This window comes from Choloepus didactylus, chromosome 21, assembly GCF_015220235.1.
Source record: "Choloepus didactylus isolate mChoDid1 chromosome 21, mChoDid1.pri, whole genome shotgun sequence".
NCBI classification, from domain to species: domain Eukaryota; kingdom Metazoa; phylum Chordata; class Mammalia; order Pilosa; family Megalonychidae; genus Choloepus; species Choloepus didactylus.
The window spans coordinates 38,067,162-38,085,126 of record NC_051327.1 but is presented as its reverse complement, the minus strand read 5'-3'; the positions used below and the strand labels follow the sequence as shown (position 1 = coordinate 38,085,126).

General features: G+C 40.1%; 1 protein-coding gene across 3 annotated transcripts in view; it reads right to left on the bottom strand.

The window, feature by feature from the left end:
- The window catches only part of SNX29 (sorting nexin 29), a 582,670-nt gene that overhangs the window by 360,477 nt on the left and 204,228 nt on the right, over positions 1-17,965 (bottom strand). For 2 of the 3 annotated variants that reach the window (XM_037814025.1, XM_037814026.1), the window contains exon 14: positions 2,881-2,963. The exons of the other annotated variant lie outside the window; for it this stretch is intronic. In XM_037814025.1, coding sequence (XP_037669953.1) covers positions 2,881-2,963 — 83 coding nt within the window. The remainder of the gene's footprint in view (positions 1-2,880; positions 2,964-17,965) is intronic. 3 annotated transcript variants of the gene reach the window in all.

Here is a 17,965-nt window from a genome sequence, read left to right as displayed (position 1 = left end):
GCTATCCTCCACGCCAGATACCGAGGCAATGGCAACAGCCCGCCCCTGCCATGCTTCACTGTGTGGTTCTCACTGCCGTATCTGCAGTCGCTCCCAGGTGGGTTTTTTTTTTGTTTTTTTTTAAAAAGAACTAGTCTGTCCCCAAATGCCAACCTGTGGTTTCCCCACACCGCAGTATGGCCACCGGACTTTCAGCCGGCTCACTCACTCATTTCAGAATGCAGACTCCCGGTTTCACCAAATGCACACTCCCTGTGGATTCAGCAGACTTTGTTCAGCTGGTGCATCGCTGGAACTGGTGTTCTGGGTCACTTTCTGGCTTTTATCTAGTATCTTTCATCAAGGTGGTTTTTTTTTTGCCCTGTCTCACCTAGCCACTATCTTAGGTTCTCCCGATAACTCATTTTTAATGCCATTTTATTGAGATATACTCACACACCATATAATCCATCCAAAGTATACAATCAATGGCACGCAGTATCATCATACAGTTGGGCATTCATTTCCACAATCAATTTGAAGCATTTTCATTACTCAAAAAAAAAAAAAGAAAAGAAAAAAAGAACACCTAAGCCATCCCATACCCCTAATCCCGCCTATTATTTATATATTTTCGTCATTATTTTATTACTCATCTGCCCATACACTGGTTAAAGGGAGTGTCAGTCACCAGGTTTTCACTATCACACGGTCACACGATAAAAGCTATATACTCATACAATTATCAAGAATCAAATTTACTGGATTACCATTCAACTGATTCAGGTTGAACAATCTGAATCTATTCTAATACCTTAGAAACTAAAAAGGAATATCTATATAATGCATAAGAATAACCTCCATATGGACCTCTCAACTCTATTTGAGACTTCTCAGCCAATGAAACTTTATTTTGTTTCATTTCTTCTCCCCCTTTTGGTCAAGAAGGCATTCTCTATTCCACAATGCCAGGGCCAGGCTCATCCCTGGGAGTCCTGTCTCTCATTGCCAGGGACACTTACACCCCTGGGAGTCATGTCCCATGCAAAGGGTAGAGTACTGAGCTTATTTGGCAGAGAAAGAGTCCACATCTGAGCAAAAAAAGAGGTGCTCTGGCGATGACTCTTAGGTATAATTGTAAGTAGGCTTAGCTTCTCCTTTGCAGGAAAAAGTTTCCAAAAGGCAAGCCCCAAGATCGAGGGCTTAACTTACTAAATTGGGATTTCCTAATACCTATGGGAGTATCAGGAATTTCCCAGGTGAGGAAGTTTAATATTTCTACATTTCCCCCCCCCCAGTCCCTCAAGGGGACTTTGGAAATACTTTTTCATTTTTAGCCCAAAGTACTCTGGGGTGCATAGGGGCAATAACTCATTTTTTAAAAAGAGAGAAACTATCTACTCATCACAGAGCTACTGAATGAAATGAGAGTAGACTTGAACTTATTTGAACAGAATAAAGGGCTAGATACATAATGTTCATTCAAAACATCTAAATTGAATGACTACAAAAGTCAGGTACTAGAAAAACAAAGCCGAGAAGAAGTAAGCAAGTAGAAAGACCAACATATACATAATTCAGCATAATGCAATAGTTTCAGGGCCATAATAACAACACCTATATGAAAAGAGTAAGCTATGAGGCACTGATAACTCCCAGACTGATTACAGTGACAAACCAATCAGGAATAAAGCAAGACATGTTATGAAGAAACCATCATCAGCATGTTCATTCTGATCAAACTGAGACCAGAAGAAATATAAAAGCTTCAAGGACAATTCAAGTCTTTATGATAATACTATGTGAGGTATATCCACATTCTAGTCCTGTCTCCTTCCAGCACACAGAAAACTACCATGTACTGAGCATCTGATATATGCCAGGAGCCACACTGGAAGCTTTGCATTCACTGTTTTGGTAAATCTCCTCAATGACGTCATGACATGGGTATGCCGTTTCCTCTTACAGAAGGAAAAATAATGCGAAGAAGTTACATGATGATGGGTGAGTCTGCATTCAAATTTAGGTCTGGGTGACTCGAAAGACCAGGGTATACAGAACATCCACCCCTTTATTAAAATGTCCACATTACAAGAGCTCATCTTTGCTTAAAAATATCTTGTTAGGTCAGCTGGCTGAGAGCTTCAAGGCACTTTAGTAACAGTTAAAGGTCCTTTCTTCAGGCTGATGTAAGATTCTTGATGGTTGAACTGAAGCCAAAGTGCAGAGAGAAGCATATGGGACCAACATGGTTTTACTGAGATCTTCGTCAAGTGATCATTTTTCTATCTACTTGTAATTTGTGACTAATAATGTCAACAACAATAACAGATAAAGTGTATTCAGTATTCTGTTGTGGACATTATGCTCAGACGTCTAAATGGATTGCCTAATCAGGTAGGTACTATCAACTAGCCCCATTTTACAGACGAGAAAAAGGAGGTACAGAGAGAATAGAAAGATTAGAAACTTATCCAGAGCCAGAGTTGGAACCTGGTCAGCCTAAGTCCAGAGCTATGATTCTGTACCATTCTGGTGTTCTGCTGCTTGCATCCTCAACCTGATATGACTTAGCAAATAATCACAGTCATGCTACATGATTCACCATCGTGAAAGTGACTCAAAATTATAGACATAAAATTTTCTAAGTATACAACTTGATACAACTGCTGCTAATATTCTAGCAAGTGAGTCTTACAATAGTAGCATTGCAATCAGGAAAAATACACAGTGTGGTTTTCCATATAATTAATTTTCTGGACTATAGACCAGCACCATTTTTCTAATTTATTTGCACATTCACTCATCACATGTTGAGTGCCTAAAATGTGCCAGGCACAGGGATTACAGAAATGGAAAACCTCAGCACCCTCCCCACATGGACTCAGACTCCCCCCTCACCTTCAGCTGTTTGACCTTCTCTTTTCAGCATCTGGACAGCTCCTACATATTTCTTCAGCTGGACTTTGAGCACCTCATTTTCTCTGCAGATACAAGAATGTTAGAAAATATATTTTAAAACAGGTGAACTCAGACCTGAAGTAGGGGGAGTTTATGTAAAGAAAAGGAGGCAGAGCAAGATGGCGGATTCATGAGCTGTATGTTTTAGTTACTCCTCCAGGAAAGTAGGTAGAAAGCCAGGAACTGTGTGGAATGGACACCACAGAGCAATATGACTTTGGGCACACTTCATACAACACTCATGAACACGTCGAACTGCAGAGATCAGCGAAATCTGTAAGTTTTCGCGGCCAGGGGACCTGCACCTCTCCCTGCCAGACTCAGTCCCGTGGGAGGAGGGGCTGTCAGCTCTGGGAAGGAGGAGGGAGAACTGCACTGGCAGCCCTTATCGGAAACTCATTCTACTGATCCAAACTCCAACCATAGATAGACTGAGACCAGACACCAGAGAATCTGAGAGCAGCCAGCCCAGCAGAGAGGAGACAGGCATAGCAAAAAAACAGCAAGAAAAACCCCAAAATAAAAGCGGAGGATTTTTGGAGTTCTGGTGAACATAGAAAGGGGAAGGGCAGAGCTCAGGCCCTGAGGCTCATATGCAAATCCCGAAGAAAAACTGATCTCTCTGCCCCCTGGATCTTTCCTTAATGGCCCTAATTGCTTAGACTCTTAGCATTTCAGTAACTCATTAGATCTGCCAGAAGGGCTTCTTTTTTTTTTTTTTTTTTTTCTATTTCTAAAACAATTACTCTAAGAAGCCCAATACAGAAAGCCTCAAAGACTTGCAATTAGGGCAGGTCAAGACAAGAGCAGAACTAAGAGAGCTCTGAGACAAAAGGCAATAATCCAGTGGCTGAGAAAATTCACTAAACACCACAACTTCCCAAGAAAAGGGGGGGTGTCTGCTCACAGCCATCATCCTGGTGGACAGGAAACACTCCTGCCCATCACCAGCCCCATAGCCCAGAGCTGTCCCAGACAACCCAGTGTGACGGAAGTGCTTCAAATAACAGGCACACACAACAAAACTGGGCGTGGACGTTAGCCTTCCCTGCACCCTCAGCTGGTTGCCACGGAGTTGGGAAGGTGGAGCAGTGTGAATTAACAAAGCCCCATTCAGCCATAATTTCACCAGACAGGGAGCCTCCCTACACAGCCCAGCAGCCCAGAACCGCCCTGGGGGGACTGCACTCACCTGTGACATAGCACAGTCATCCCTCAACAGAGGACCAGGGGGGGCAAGGCCTGGAAGAAGCACCCATTCCCAAGTCTCAGGAGCCATACACCAATACCAAGGACTTGTGGGTCAGTGGCAGAGACAAACTGTGGCAGGACTGAACTGAAGGATTAGACTACTGCACCAGCTTTAAAACCCCAGGATCACCAGGGAGATTTGATTGTTAGAGCCACCCCCACTCCCTGACCGCCCAGACACACGCCCCATATACAGGGCGGGCAACACCAACTACACACGCAAGCTTCGTACACCAATTGGACCTCACAAGACTCACTCCCCTGCTCACCACAAAGGCAAAGAAGGGGAGGACTGGCTTGGGGAGAACATGTGGCTCATGGACACCACCTGCTGGTTAGTTAGAGAAAGTGTACTCCACGAAGCTGTAGATCTGATAAAATAGAGATAAGGACTTCAATTGGTCTACAAATCCTAAAAGAACTCTATCAAGTTAAGCAAATGCCAAGAGACCAAAAACAACAGAAAATTATAAAGCATGTGAAAAAAATAGATGATATGGATAACCCAAGCCCAAGCACCCAAATCAAAAGACCAGAAGAGACACAGTACCTAGAGCAACTAATAAAAGAAATAAGAACGAACAATGAGACCATAGTAAGGGATACAAAGGATATCAAGAAGACCCTAGAAGAGCATAAAGAAGACATTGCAAGACTAAATAAAAAAATGGATGATCTTACGGAAATTAAAGAAACTGCTGACCAAATTAAAAAGATTCTGGATACTCATAGAACAAGACTAGTGGAAGTTGAACAATGAATCAGTGACCTGGAAGATGACAGAATGGAAAATAAAAGCACAAAAGAAAGAATGGGGAAAAAAATCGAAAAAAACGAAATGGACCTCAGGGATATGATAGATAATATAAAATGTCCAAATATAAGATTCACTGGTGTTCCACAAGGGGAAGAAAAGGGTAAAGGTCTAGGAAGAGTACTCAAAGAAATTGTTGGGGAAAACTTCCCAAATGTTCTAAACACCATAATTACACAAATCACAAATGCCCAGCAAACTCCAAATAGAATAAATCCAAATAAACCCACTCCGAGACATATTCTGATCACACTGTCAAAGACAGAAGAGAAGGAGCAAGTTCTGAAAGCAGCAAGAGAAAAGCAAGTCACCACATACAAAGGAAACAGCATAAGACTAAGTAGTGACTACTCAGCGGCCACCATGGAGGACAGAAGGCAGTGGCATGATAAATTTAAAATTCTGAGTGAGAAAAATTTCCAACCAAGAATACTTTATCCAGCAAAGCTCTCCTTAAAATTTGAGGGGGAGATTAAATTTTTCACACACAAACAAATGCTGAGAGAATTTGCTAAAAAGAGACCTGCCCTACTGGAGATACTAAAGGGAGCCCTACAAACAGAGAAACAAAGAAAGGACAGAGAGACTTGGAGAAAGGTTCAGTACTAAAGAGACTCGGTATGAGTACATTAAAGGATATTAATAGAGAGAGGGGAAAAATATATATGACAAACATAAACCAAAGGATAAGATGGCTGATTCAAGAAATGCCTTCACGGTTATAACATTGAATGTAAATGGATTAAACTCCCCAATTAAACAATATAGATTTGCAGAATGGATTAAAAAAAACGAACCATCAATATGTTGCATACAAGAGACTCATCTTAGACACAGGGACACAAAGAAATTGAAAGTGAAAGGATGGAAAAAAATATTTCATGCCAGCTACAGCCAAAAGAAAGCAGGTATAGCAATATTAATCTCAGATAAAACAGACTTTAAAGCAGGGATGTTTTGAGAGACAAAGAAGGCCACTACATACTAATAAAAGGGGCAATTCAACAAGAAGAAATAACAATCATAAATGTTTATGCACCCAATCAAGGTGCCACAAAATACATGAGACAAACACTGGCAAAATTAAAGGAAGCAATTGATGTTTCCATAATAATTGTGGGAGACTTCAACACATCACTCTCTCCTACAGATAGATCAACCAGACAGAAGACCAATAAGGAAACTGAAAACCTAAACAATCTGATAAATGAATTAGATATAACAGGCATATATAGAACATTACATCCCAAATCACCAGGATACACATACTTCTCTAGTGCTCATGGGACTTTCTCCAGAATAGATCATATGCTGGGACATAAAACAAGCCTCAATAAATTTAAAAAGATTGAAATTATTTAAAGCACATTCTCTGACCACAACAGTCAATAGAATAGAAGTCAATAACCATCAGAGACTTCGAAAATTAACAAAAACCTGGAGGTTAAACAACACACTTCTAAACAATCAGTGGGTTAAAGAAGAAATAGCAAGAGAAATTGCTAAATATATAGAGACAAATGAAAATGAGAACACAACATACCAAAACCTATGGGATGCAGCAAAAGCAATACTGAGGGGGAAGTTTATAGCACTAAACGCATATATTAAAAAGGAAGACAGAGCCAAAATCAAAGAACTAATGGATCAACTAAAGAAGGTAGAAAATGAACAGCAAAACAATCCTAAACCAAGTAGAAGAAAAGAAATAACAAGGATTAAAGCAGTAAGAAATGACATAGAGAACAAAAAAACGATACAGAGGACAGATATCACCAAAAGTTGGTTCTTTGAGAAGATCAACAAGATTGACAAGCCCCTAGCTAGACTGACAAAATCAAAAAGACAGAAGACACATATAAACAAAATAATGAATGAAAAGGGTGACATAACTGCAGATCCTGAAGAAATTAAAAAAATTATAAGAGGATACTATGAACAACTGTATGGCAACAGACTGGATAATGTAGAGGAAATAGACAATTTCCTGGAAACATATGAACAACCTAGACTAACCAGAGAAGAAATAGAAGACTTCAACCAACCCATCACAACCAAAGAGATCCAATCAGTCATCAAAAAGCTTCCCACAAATCAATGCCCAGGGCCAGATGGCTTCACAGGGGAATTCTACCAAACTTTCCAGAAAGAACTGACACCAATCTTACTCAAACTCTTTCAAAACATTGAAGAAAATGGAACACTACCTAACTCATTTTATGAAGCTAACACCAATCTAATACCAAAACCAGGCAAAGATGCTACAAAAAAGGAAAACTACCGGCCAATCTCCCTAATGAATATAGATGCAAAAATCCTCAACAAAATACTTGCAAATTGAATCCAAAGACACATTAAAAAAATCATACACCAGGACCAAGTGCGGTTCATTCTAGGCATGCAAGGATGGTTCAACATAAGAAAATCAATCAATGTATTACAACACATTAACAAATCAAAAGGGAAAAATTAAATGATCATCTCAATAGATGCTGGAAAAGCATTTGACAAAATCCAACATCCGTTTTTGATAAAAACACTTCAAAAGGTAGGAATTGAAGGAAACTTCCTCAATATGATAAAGAGCATATATGAAAAACCCACAGCCAGCATAGTACTCAATGGTGAGAGACTGAAAGCCTTCCCTGTAAGAAGGAACAAGACAAGGATGGCTGCTGTCATCACTGTTATTCAACGTTGTACTGGAAGTGCTAGCCAGGGCAATCCGGCAAGACAAAGAAATAAAAGGCATCCAAATTGGAAAAGAAGAAGTGAATCTGTCATTGTTTGCAGATGATATGATCTTATATCTGGAAAACCCTGAGAAATCGACGATACAGCTACTAGAGCTAATAAACAAATTTAGCAAAGTAGCGGGATACAAGATTAATGCACATAAGTCAGTAATGTTTCTATATGCTAGAAATGAACAAACTGAAGAGACACTCAGGAAAAAGCTACCATTTTCAATAGCAACTAAAAAAATCAAGTACCTAGGAATAAACTCAACCAAAGATGTAAAAGACCTATACAAAGAAAACTACATAACTCTACTAAAAGAAATAGAAGGGGACCTTAAAAGATGGAAAAATATTCCATGTTCATGGACAGAAAGGCTAAATGTCATTAAGATGTCAGTTCTACCCAAACTCATCTACAGATTCAATGCAATCCCAATCAAAATTCCAACAACCTACTTTGCAGACTTGGAAAAGCTAGTTATCAAATTTATTTGGAAAGGGAAGATGCCTCGAATTGCTAAAGACACTCTAAAAAAGAAAAACAAAGTGGGAGGACTTACACTCCCTGACTTTGAAGCTTATTATAAAGCCACAGTTGTCAAAACAGCATGGTACTGGCACAAAGATAGACATATAGATCAATGGAATTGGATTGAGAATTCAGAGATAAACCCCCAGATCTATGGCCAACTGATCTTTGATAAGGCCCCCAAAGTCACTGAACTGGGTCATAATGGTCTTTTCAACAAATGGGGCTGGGAGAGCTGGATATCCATATCCAAAAGAATGAAAGAGGACCCCTACCTCACACCCTACACAAAAATTAACTCAAAATGGACCAAAGTTCTCAATATAAAAGAAAGTACCATAAAACTCCTAGCAGATAATGTAGGAAAACATCTTCAAGACCTTGTATTAGGCGGACACTTCCTAGACTTTACACCTAAAGCACAAGCAACAAAAGAAAAAATAGATAAATGGGAACTCCTCAAGCTTAGAAGTTTCTGTACCTCAAAGGAATTTCTCAAAAAGGTAAAGAGGCAGCCAACTCAATGGGAAAAAATTTTTGGAAACCATGTATCTGACAAAAGACTGATATCTTGCATATATAAAGAAATCCTACAACTCAATGACAATAGTACAGACAGCCCAATTATAAAATGGGCAAAAGATATGAAAAGACAGTTCTCTGAAGAGGAAATACAAATGGCCAAGAAACACATGAAAAAATGTTCAGCTTCACTAGCTATTAGAGAGATGCAAATTAAGACCACAATGAGATACCATCTAACACCGGTTAGAATGGCTGCCGTTAAACAAACAGGAAACTACAAATGCTGGAGGGGATGTGGAGAAATTGGAACTCTTATTCATTGTTGGTGGGACTGTATAATGGTTCAGCCACTCTGGAAGTCAGTCTGGCAGTTCCTTAGAAAACTAGATATAGAGTTGCCATTCGATCCAGCAATTGCACTTCTCGGTATATACCCGGAAGATCGGAAAGCAGTGACACAAACAGATATCTGCACGCCAATGTTCATAGCAGCATTATTCACAATTGCCAAGAGATGGAAACATCCCAAATGTCCTTCAACAGATGAGTGGATAAAGAACATGTGGCATATACACACGATGGAATACTACATGGCAGTAAGAAGGAACGATCTCATGAAACATATGACAACATGGATGAACCTTGAAGACATAATGCTGAGCGAAATAAGCCAGGCACAAAAAGAGAAATATTATATGCTACCACTAATGTGAACTTTGAAAAATGTAAAACAAATGGTTTATAATGTAGAATGTAGGGGAACTAGCAATAGAGAGCAATTAAGGAAGGGGGAACAATAATCCAAGAAGAACAGATAAGCTATTTAACGTTCTGGGGATGCCCAGGAATGACTACAGTCTGTTAATTTCTGATGGATATAGTAGGAACAAGTTCACAGAAATGTTGCTATATTAGGTAACTTTCTTGGGGTAAAGTAGGAACATGTTGGAAGTAAAGCAGTTATCTTAGGTTAGTTGTCTTTTTCTTACACCGTTATTATGGTCTCTTTGAAATGTTCTTTTAGTGTATGTTGTTTTTTTTTTTTTTTTTTTTCATACAGTTGATTTAAAAAAAAAGTTTAAAAAAAAAAACAGGAAAAAAAGATGTAGTGCCCCCTTGAGGAGCCTGTGGAGAATACAGGGGTATTGGCCTACCCCACCTCGATGGTTGCTAACATGACCACAGACATAGGGGGCTGGTGGTTTGATGGTCTGAGCCCTCTACCACAGGATTTACCCTTGGGAAGACGGCTGCTGCAAAGGAGAGGCTAGGCCTCCCTATAATTGTGCCTAAGAGCCTCCTCCCGAATGCCTCTTTGTTGCTCAGATGTGGCCCTCTCTCTCTACCTAAGCCAACTTGAAAGGTGAAATCACTGCCCTCCCCCCTACGTGGGATCAGACACCCAGGGGAGTGAATCTCCCTGGCAACGTGGAATATGACTCCCGGGGAGGAATGTAGACCTGGCATCGTGGGACGGAGAACATCTTCTTGACCAAAATGGGGATGTGAAAGGAAATGAAATAAGCTTCAGTGGCAGAGAGATTCCAAAAGGAGCCGAGAGGTCACTCTGGTGGGCACTCTTACGCACAATTTAGACAACCCTTTTTAGGTTCTAAAGAATTGGGGTAGCTGGTGGTGGATACCTGAAACTATCAAACTACAACCTAGAACCCATGAATCTCAAAGACAATTGTATAAAAATGTAGCTTATGAGGGGTGACAATGGGATTGGGAAAGCCATAAGGATCACACTCCACTTTGTCTAGTTTATGGATGGATGAGTAGAAAAATAGGGGAAGGAAACAAACAAACAGACAAAGGTACCCAGTGTTCTTTTTTACTTCAATTGCTCTTTTTCACTTTAATTATTATTCTTGTTATTTTTGTGTGTGTGCTAATGAAGGTGTCAGGGATTGATTTAGGTGATGAATGTACAACTATGTAATGGTACTGTGAACAATCGAATGTACGATTTGTTTTGTATGACTGTGTGGTATCTGAATATATCTCAATAAAATGAAGATTAAAAAAAAAAAAACTGCTCATATTTTTCCATTATTTTCCCTGTCTGTTCTTTTGTGTGTAGGATTTCAGATGTCCTAGTTCGCTAGTTCTCTAGTTCATTAATCCTTCCTTCTGCCTCTTCAAATCTGCTGTTGTATGTCTCCATTATGTTTTTCATCTCTTCTGTTGTGCCTTTTATTCCTGTAAGTTCCGCCATTTGTTTTTGCAAGCTTTAGAGCTCTTCTTCTCTTTTGCCACATTTTTCTTCAGCTCATTGATTTGATTTAGATTTGTTTGAACATCTTTAATTAGTTGTTTCAACTCCCGTATCTCATTTGAAGTATTAGTTTGTTCCCCTGACTGGGCCAAATCTTTGTGCTTCCTAGTATAACTCATAATTTTTTGCTGGTGTCCAGGCATCTGACTTTCTTGGTTAGTTTATTTTGTAGGTAATTTTCTCTTTTTTGCCTAGGGCCTCTTATTGTTTTGCTTTGTTCTCTCTCTGTTCTTTGGTGTTCAGTTCAACTTATTCTAGACTTTTAGTGTAGCTTATGCTTGATCAGAATTTTTCAGCTCTTATTTTTTCGATTCTTGCCCTGCCTATAAGGAAGTTTTTGAGATTGCCCTTTTTTGTGTGTATGGTTGTTTCATCCCCAGGAAAAAGCTCTCTCTTCCCTCTTCCTCCTCAGGGAATGTTAATAGCTGTTTGTTTTGCACCTTTGTATGTTTTTAACACTCCTTTCGTTACCTCTAGCATCTTTTACCTGGAGGTCTGTCTCTGGAAGGAGGGTTTCCCCAGATAGGACGGATCCCAATCAGGTTTTCCCAGATGAGATAGGCCCAGTACTCATGAAGAGGGTATAATTAGTATCAAGGTTCCCTGAGGGTGAAACCTAGCAGGGAGACTGTCTTTCCTGTGAAGTCTTTTTATTCTGTGCTTTTCCTGTCCTGCCCAGCAAATGGCACTTTTTTCAGCCTACAGCTCCCCACCAGTGTAAAGTGGTACTTGCCTTTAATTCTCAGCAGACCCATCCCTGCCAGGGGCACGGTTGAGAGAGAGGCTGAAGGTAGGCTTAAACTGTTTCCCAATTCCAGCTCTTGTTATTTCTCTAAATAAAAACAGTCACTGTCTGTGTGTTTTTTTCTTGGGAGAGAGTGTGGAAGAGCCACTCTTCAGCCCTCTGTTCCCTGCAGGCTGGAAAAGTTACAGGACTCTCAAGCAGCTCCACTTCTGCCCCTGCCGGGAGCACATTTGAGCCAGGATGGGCTCAGTTTTTTCTGGTTGAAACTGTTGCATGTTTGAGACAGAGGCTGGGCTTTGCTTTTTGTTGGTTGAAACTGCTGCTGGTATCCCAGCCCCTGGGGGGTCTAAATTCTCTAAGAGCTGCCACTTGCCCACGATGCTGCCCAGCCCCCTTATCTTGGGGGAGATATGCCCTTTAAGCAACTATCTCCTTCACTAGATTACTTTGTCCCTCAATCATTCCTTCACTCCACCCATGACTAGGGCAGGGCTTAAAATTGAGAATGCCTGCTCCATTCTTTAACGAGCTGCCAAAAAAAAAATAAAAAAAGACAGAGAGAGAGAAAGAGACAGAGAAGGAAAAAAAAAAAAACCTGTTCCCAGAGTCAGTCCCTAGACCCACCAGGTTCAACAATCATGAGCTGGAATTGATACCTGGCTCTATGTGCCCCCTTCCTTGGTGCACAGCCCTTATCCAGTATTCTGAGCTCAGTAAACTCCTAAAATCCTCTTTTTTTTTTTTTGTCTGTGTTTTTTTTTGTGTTTTTTTTTCCTTTGTTTTCTGGTCAGCACTGCCTCCTCCCCACTGTCGTCAGGGCTAATATAGATCTCCAGGTTTCTTGTTTGAGTTGTAGCTTTATCTGTACTCAGAGCTGGTATTCAGCAGTATGAATCTGTTAATCAACTCCGCAATTGGAGTTCTGATGAGCTCTCCTTCTGCTGCTCCCAGTAGACATGGTTTCTGTTTCCCACCAGGGAGAGAGCGGAGTCAGCCTGCTGTGCCAGTGGGGGAGAGGCATCAGCCTCCCGGCATGGAGGAATTTACTTACGGTTTTGGGTTGTGATTTAACAATCTTGGCCCTTGCCCTCATTCCAGACTGGTGTACAATGTGTGTCTGGTCATGAAAGTCCCCAAAACAGCTGTTCCAGACAGTTCCTGGTTATTTACTAGCTGCCCTAGAGGATGAACTAAATCCCCCACCTCCCTACACTGTCATCTTGCCCCTCATCACACATTCTTATAATGACACAGGTCTCTGGTATGATTATCAAATAAAAATGCTTTTTATATTTGATAACTCATGAGACAGTGGAATACATGAAATAAATGCATCTTAACAATAAAAAGCCTCAGAAACTCTCTTAATATGTGTGACAGGGAGATAGGAATCATGGCTGAGATTAAACTAGCAAGGGCTTCAACCCCAGCATGAGCCACACTGCCTGTCAGTCTAAACAGGTGAGAGGCAAGGGGACCAGGAAAGACCAAACCTGGCTAGGACTCTGCAGGAGTCAGCACCTACCTCCAGGGGCAGAGGTGGGTTGGCACTGCCACAAAATAACACCAGGGAGCAGAAAAGGCAGAGAAGAGGGAAGTCCCGTAAAGCAAAAACAAAAAGTACATGAGAAACTAATTGCCACTAAATGTCCAGGGTTAGAGTTTGATGACAACATGATTAATAAAATCAAATACTTTCCAGCCAGTAAAAATTAAAAGAGTACATGAAAAGATGCACAACATCATTAGACAGCAGAGAAATGCAAATAAAAGCATGACGAGAAAGTACTTCACACCCACAAGCATGACTATTATGGAAAAAAAAAAGCAGAAAATAACAAGTATTGACAAGAATTTGGAGCAACTGGAACTCTCATACACTGTTGGTGAGACTGTAAAATGGAGCAGCTACTGGTGAAAAATAGTTTGGCAGTTCCCCAAAAAGTTAAACATAGAAATATCATGTGATTCTGAAATTCCACTCCTAGGTATATACCCAAAAGGATTGAAGGCAGGAACTCAAACAGATATTTCTACACTGATGATCATAGCAGCATTATTTACAGTAGCCAAAAGATGGAAACAACTCAACTGTCCATTGACATAGGAGCGATACTTCACGTTTGTATCTCAGATCTTAACAATGAAAAACCAAGCAACCCAATTTTTTTTTAAATGGGCAAAAGATTTGAACAGACCAAAGAAGATATAAAGAAGATATAAAGATATAAGTAGTACATGACAAGATGCTCAACCTCATTAGTCATTAGGGAAATACAAATTAAACCACAGTGACATACCCACCACATACATATTAAAATGGCTAAATTTAAAAATAAAAAAAAGTGAAATTACAAATTGATGGGGAGAACATGGAGCAACTACAACTCTCATAAATTGCTGCTGGGAATGCCAAAGCATTCCCTGGAACATAGTTTAGCAGTTTCTTATTTAGTTAAACATACATTTATCATATGACCCAGCAATCTCACTCCCGGACATTTTTCCTGAAGAAATGAAAACTTATTGTCCATACAAAAATCCGTACATGAATGATCTATAGCAGCATTATTCTTAATTGCCCAAAACTGGAAACAGACGGTCCTTCAAGGAGTGAATGGTTAAAGAAACTGTGCTACACCTACATAATGGAACACTACTCAGCCACAAAAAGGAGTAGAAGAATCTCAAAAGCATTGTGCTAGGGGAAAGAAGTCAGTCTGTAAAGATCACAAACTGTATGATTTCGTGTGTGTGAAATCACAGACTGCATGAGTTCACTCGAGAAGAGGCAAAACTATAGGGGTGGAGGACAGATCAGTGGTAGCCAGAAGTTGGGGCAAGAAGAAGGTTTAACTACAAAAAGGCAGCACATGAGGATTTGGGGCGGTCGATGAAATTGTTCTGTATCCTGATTGTGGCCATGATATTCCACTGATCTGTGCATGTTTTAAAATTCAGAGAACTATAAACCTTCAAAAAAAAGGGAATTTTACTGTATATAAATTAAAACAAAACAAATTTAGCTAAAAAAAGAAAACTGAATAAGAGAAGATAGGGCCATATAAGCCATGTGCCTGCCTAGAAAACAACCCAGGAGTCATTTCCCATGATGAGGGTCCATAATAATAATACGGGCATCTTAAAAGACGTTATAAAGCCACAGGCATCCCAGCTGAACACTTCTCTATGTTATATTTAATAAAAATAAGCTAAAGTAAAATCAACCCCCCAGATACCATGAATAACCTAAACAGATGGTTTAAGTGCTTTTTTATTCCTTTCTATAACCTCTTTCTGCTTTCCCATTTGGAGGCAGGGGGTGGGGTGCAGAAAAAATAACAGTAACAAAGTCAGCTTCTGACAGAGAAGATTTGTTTTTCAATATCCCTTTACTTTTAAGAAAGATGATTAAGCAAATGTAATTATAACCAGTGATGTGGCTTTGGATGTGGCTTTGGGGAAGGGGAGGCCCATCATCAAGTCAAAACTCAGTTTGAAAACGTGTCTCCAAAGACTCCGAGCCACAAACCAGAATCATTTGAGGACATGTCAACAGAATTATCCTGGTCAGACCTTGTTTGTTCACTCTCCCAACATGGAGAAATCTCCATTACACACCACTCCATGCACATCCGGGGCAATGAAAACTGATGATTTGACGGACACCCTGAGGTTTCCCAAGATCCTGAGGTTTTTTTTGTTTTTTTTTTTATCATCAGATTTTAATTCTTCGAAAATTGGCTGTTCACAACCAGAGCATAAGATGCATTAAAATCCACATGGAACTAAACACTGCATCAGGTAAAACTCAAGCATTTACTCTCTATTAACCACAACATCTGCCAATCCCCTCCTAGCCAGGTAGGGGCTAGAGTGCTTGCTCTAACAAGGCATCCACTCCTCCTCCCCCATTCCGAAGGCATGCACTGAATGCCAGGCAATGATCTAGAGCTGGGGATACAGCAATAAACAAAAAAGGCAAAATTCCCTGCTCTCTTGAAGCTTCGTTTATTTCCCTATTTTCAAACCACATTTTATTTTTCTGTTTAAATACATACGAGGTACAATACTTGAAAAGTAAAGTGAGACTCTATCTCACCCTTTTGGCCCACAAATCAGACAGTCTCATCAGATCATCTCCTAAGACGTAAATCTACTCTTGGTTAACCTTGACTAGTTTTCCAGAGAATACAGACTTTATTAAACTTTTGATTATGGACATTTTAAAACATTCAGCAATGTGGACTAAACAGTATAGTGAACCTCTAAGCACCCATCACCCAGTCCCCACGGCACAGCCAGTCTTGTTTCTTCTAAATACCTTCTCTACCAGTCCCCAGTTTACTTTGAAGTAAATCTCAGATTTGGACATAAGTCTTAATTATTTCAGAATTTAACTCTAGAGGGTAAAAAGGTTAGGTTCTTTTCCAAACCTAACCACAAAACCAGTATCATACCTAAAATATTAACCAAATGTCATCAAGTAATCAGCCAATGTTCTCAATTTTCTCAAAAAAAATTTTTTGCAATTTGTTCACATGAGTATTGGAGCTTAAATTTTGGTGGGCTTTTAATTTAAAATACCGTATCCTTTTATACATATAGAGACCAAAGAAAAACACAGTGTCTGGCTCTGGAGTTAACAGGCCTGGGTTCAAACACTGTTCCTGTCCCACCCAGCTGTGGGTCATGGGCCAGTTACGAAGCTTCTCTGAGCCTAGAATTCCTCAGCTCCAAATTAGAAGGTGAGAATATGAACCTTGCAGGATTGAGATGATTAGAGATAATGGGTGTAAAATGCTTCAGTCAGTGTCCAACACACAGGAACCCTCAATTAATAACTTCGTTTTCTATAAGAATATGCATTAGAGTCAATTAACACAAAACTTGGGCTCATGACAAGGGCTCCGTCTTTGTGAATAGCTTACTTTTCCCATCATGTACTAAGTGGATTGTACACAGTTTATCCTGATGGTGGTTCTATTACAGGGTCATCGAACAAGAGCTGGGTGCAGGAGGCATGAGGCTGCATGAAATGGGCAAGAACCCTGTTCAATTTAGTGGGAATAAGAAGATCAGCCCTGGTAACCATGATGCAGAGTAGAAAACTCCACTGGAGGAGACAGGATAGGAATTTGGAAATATCACAGACTCTAGCATCAGATGAACTGGAGTGAAATCTCAGTACCAACTCTTACCAGATGTCTGATACCATCTGGTAGAGGCAGGAGTCGGAGCAGTATCTAACCCTGTGTGGTGCCCACTGGGTCCTATTCAAAATGCTTCTGTGGTAGCAGCTTCTATAAGTCGTCCCCCAATGACCCACCTCCTGGTATTCACACCATGTGTAATCCCCACCCCTTCAGTGTGGACTAGACTCTTGAGTGTAGACTGGACTTATTTGTTTCTAACAGCAGAGCAATGAGTTGCCACTTCCAAGATCAGGTTATAAAAAAGACTATAACTGAAAATAGCCTAAGAGACCTCTGGAAAACCATCAAGCGCACCAAGAAGTGCATCAAGCATATTACAGGAGTTCTAGAAGGAGGAAAAAGAGACAAGGGGGGCAGAAGGAATATGCAAAGAAATAATGACAGAGAACTTTGTAAACTTAGCAAAAGACATGAATATGCACAGCCAAGAAGCCCAGAGACCAAACAGAGTAAACATGAAGAAAAACATGCCCTGTCATATAGTGATCAAACTGTTGAATGCAAAGGACAAGAGGAGAGTTGGGAAAGCTGCGAGAGAACACTCCTGTGTTATGTTCACAAGAATCCCAATAACATTAAGTACAGATTTCTCATCAGAAACCATGGAGGCAGGAGGCAGTGGATAGAAATACTTGAAGAGCTGAAAGAAAACAATTGCCAACCAAGAATTTTATATCCAAGAAGACTTTCTTTGAAAAACAAAGGAGAGATTAAGACATTCCCAGATAAACAAAAGCTGAGGGAGTTTACCACCACTAGACCTGCCCTACAAGCAATGCTAAAAGGGAGTCCGTCAGAGTGAAGAGAGAATAAAGAAATAAAGATCTCCAGTAAAGGTAATCATTTGGGTAATTATAAATGCCAGTAGTATTGTACTGTATTTTTTGGTATATACCTCAACTTCTCACCTCCTACAGGTATTA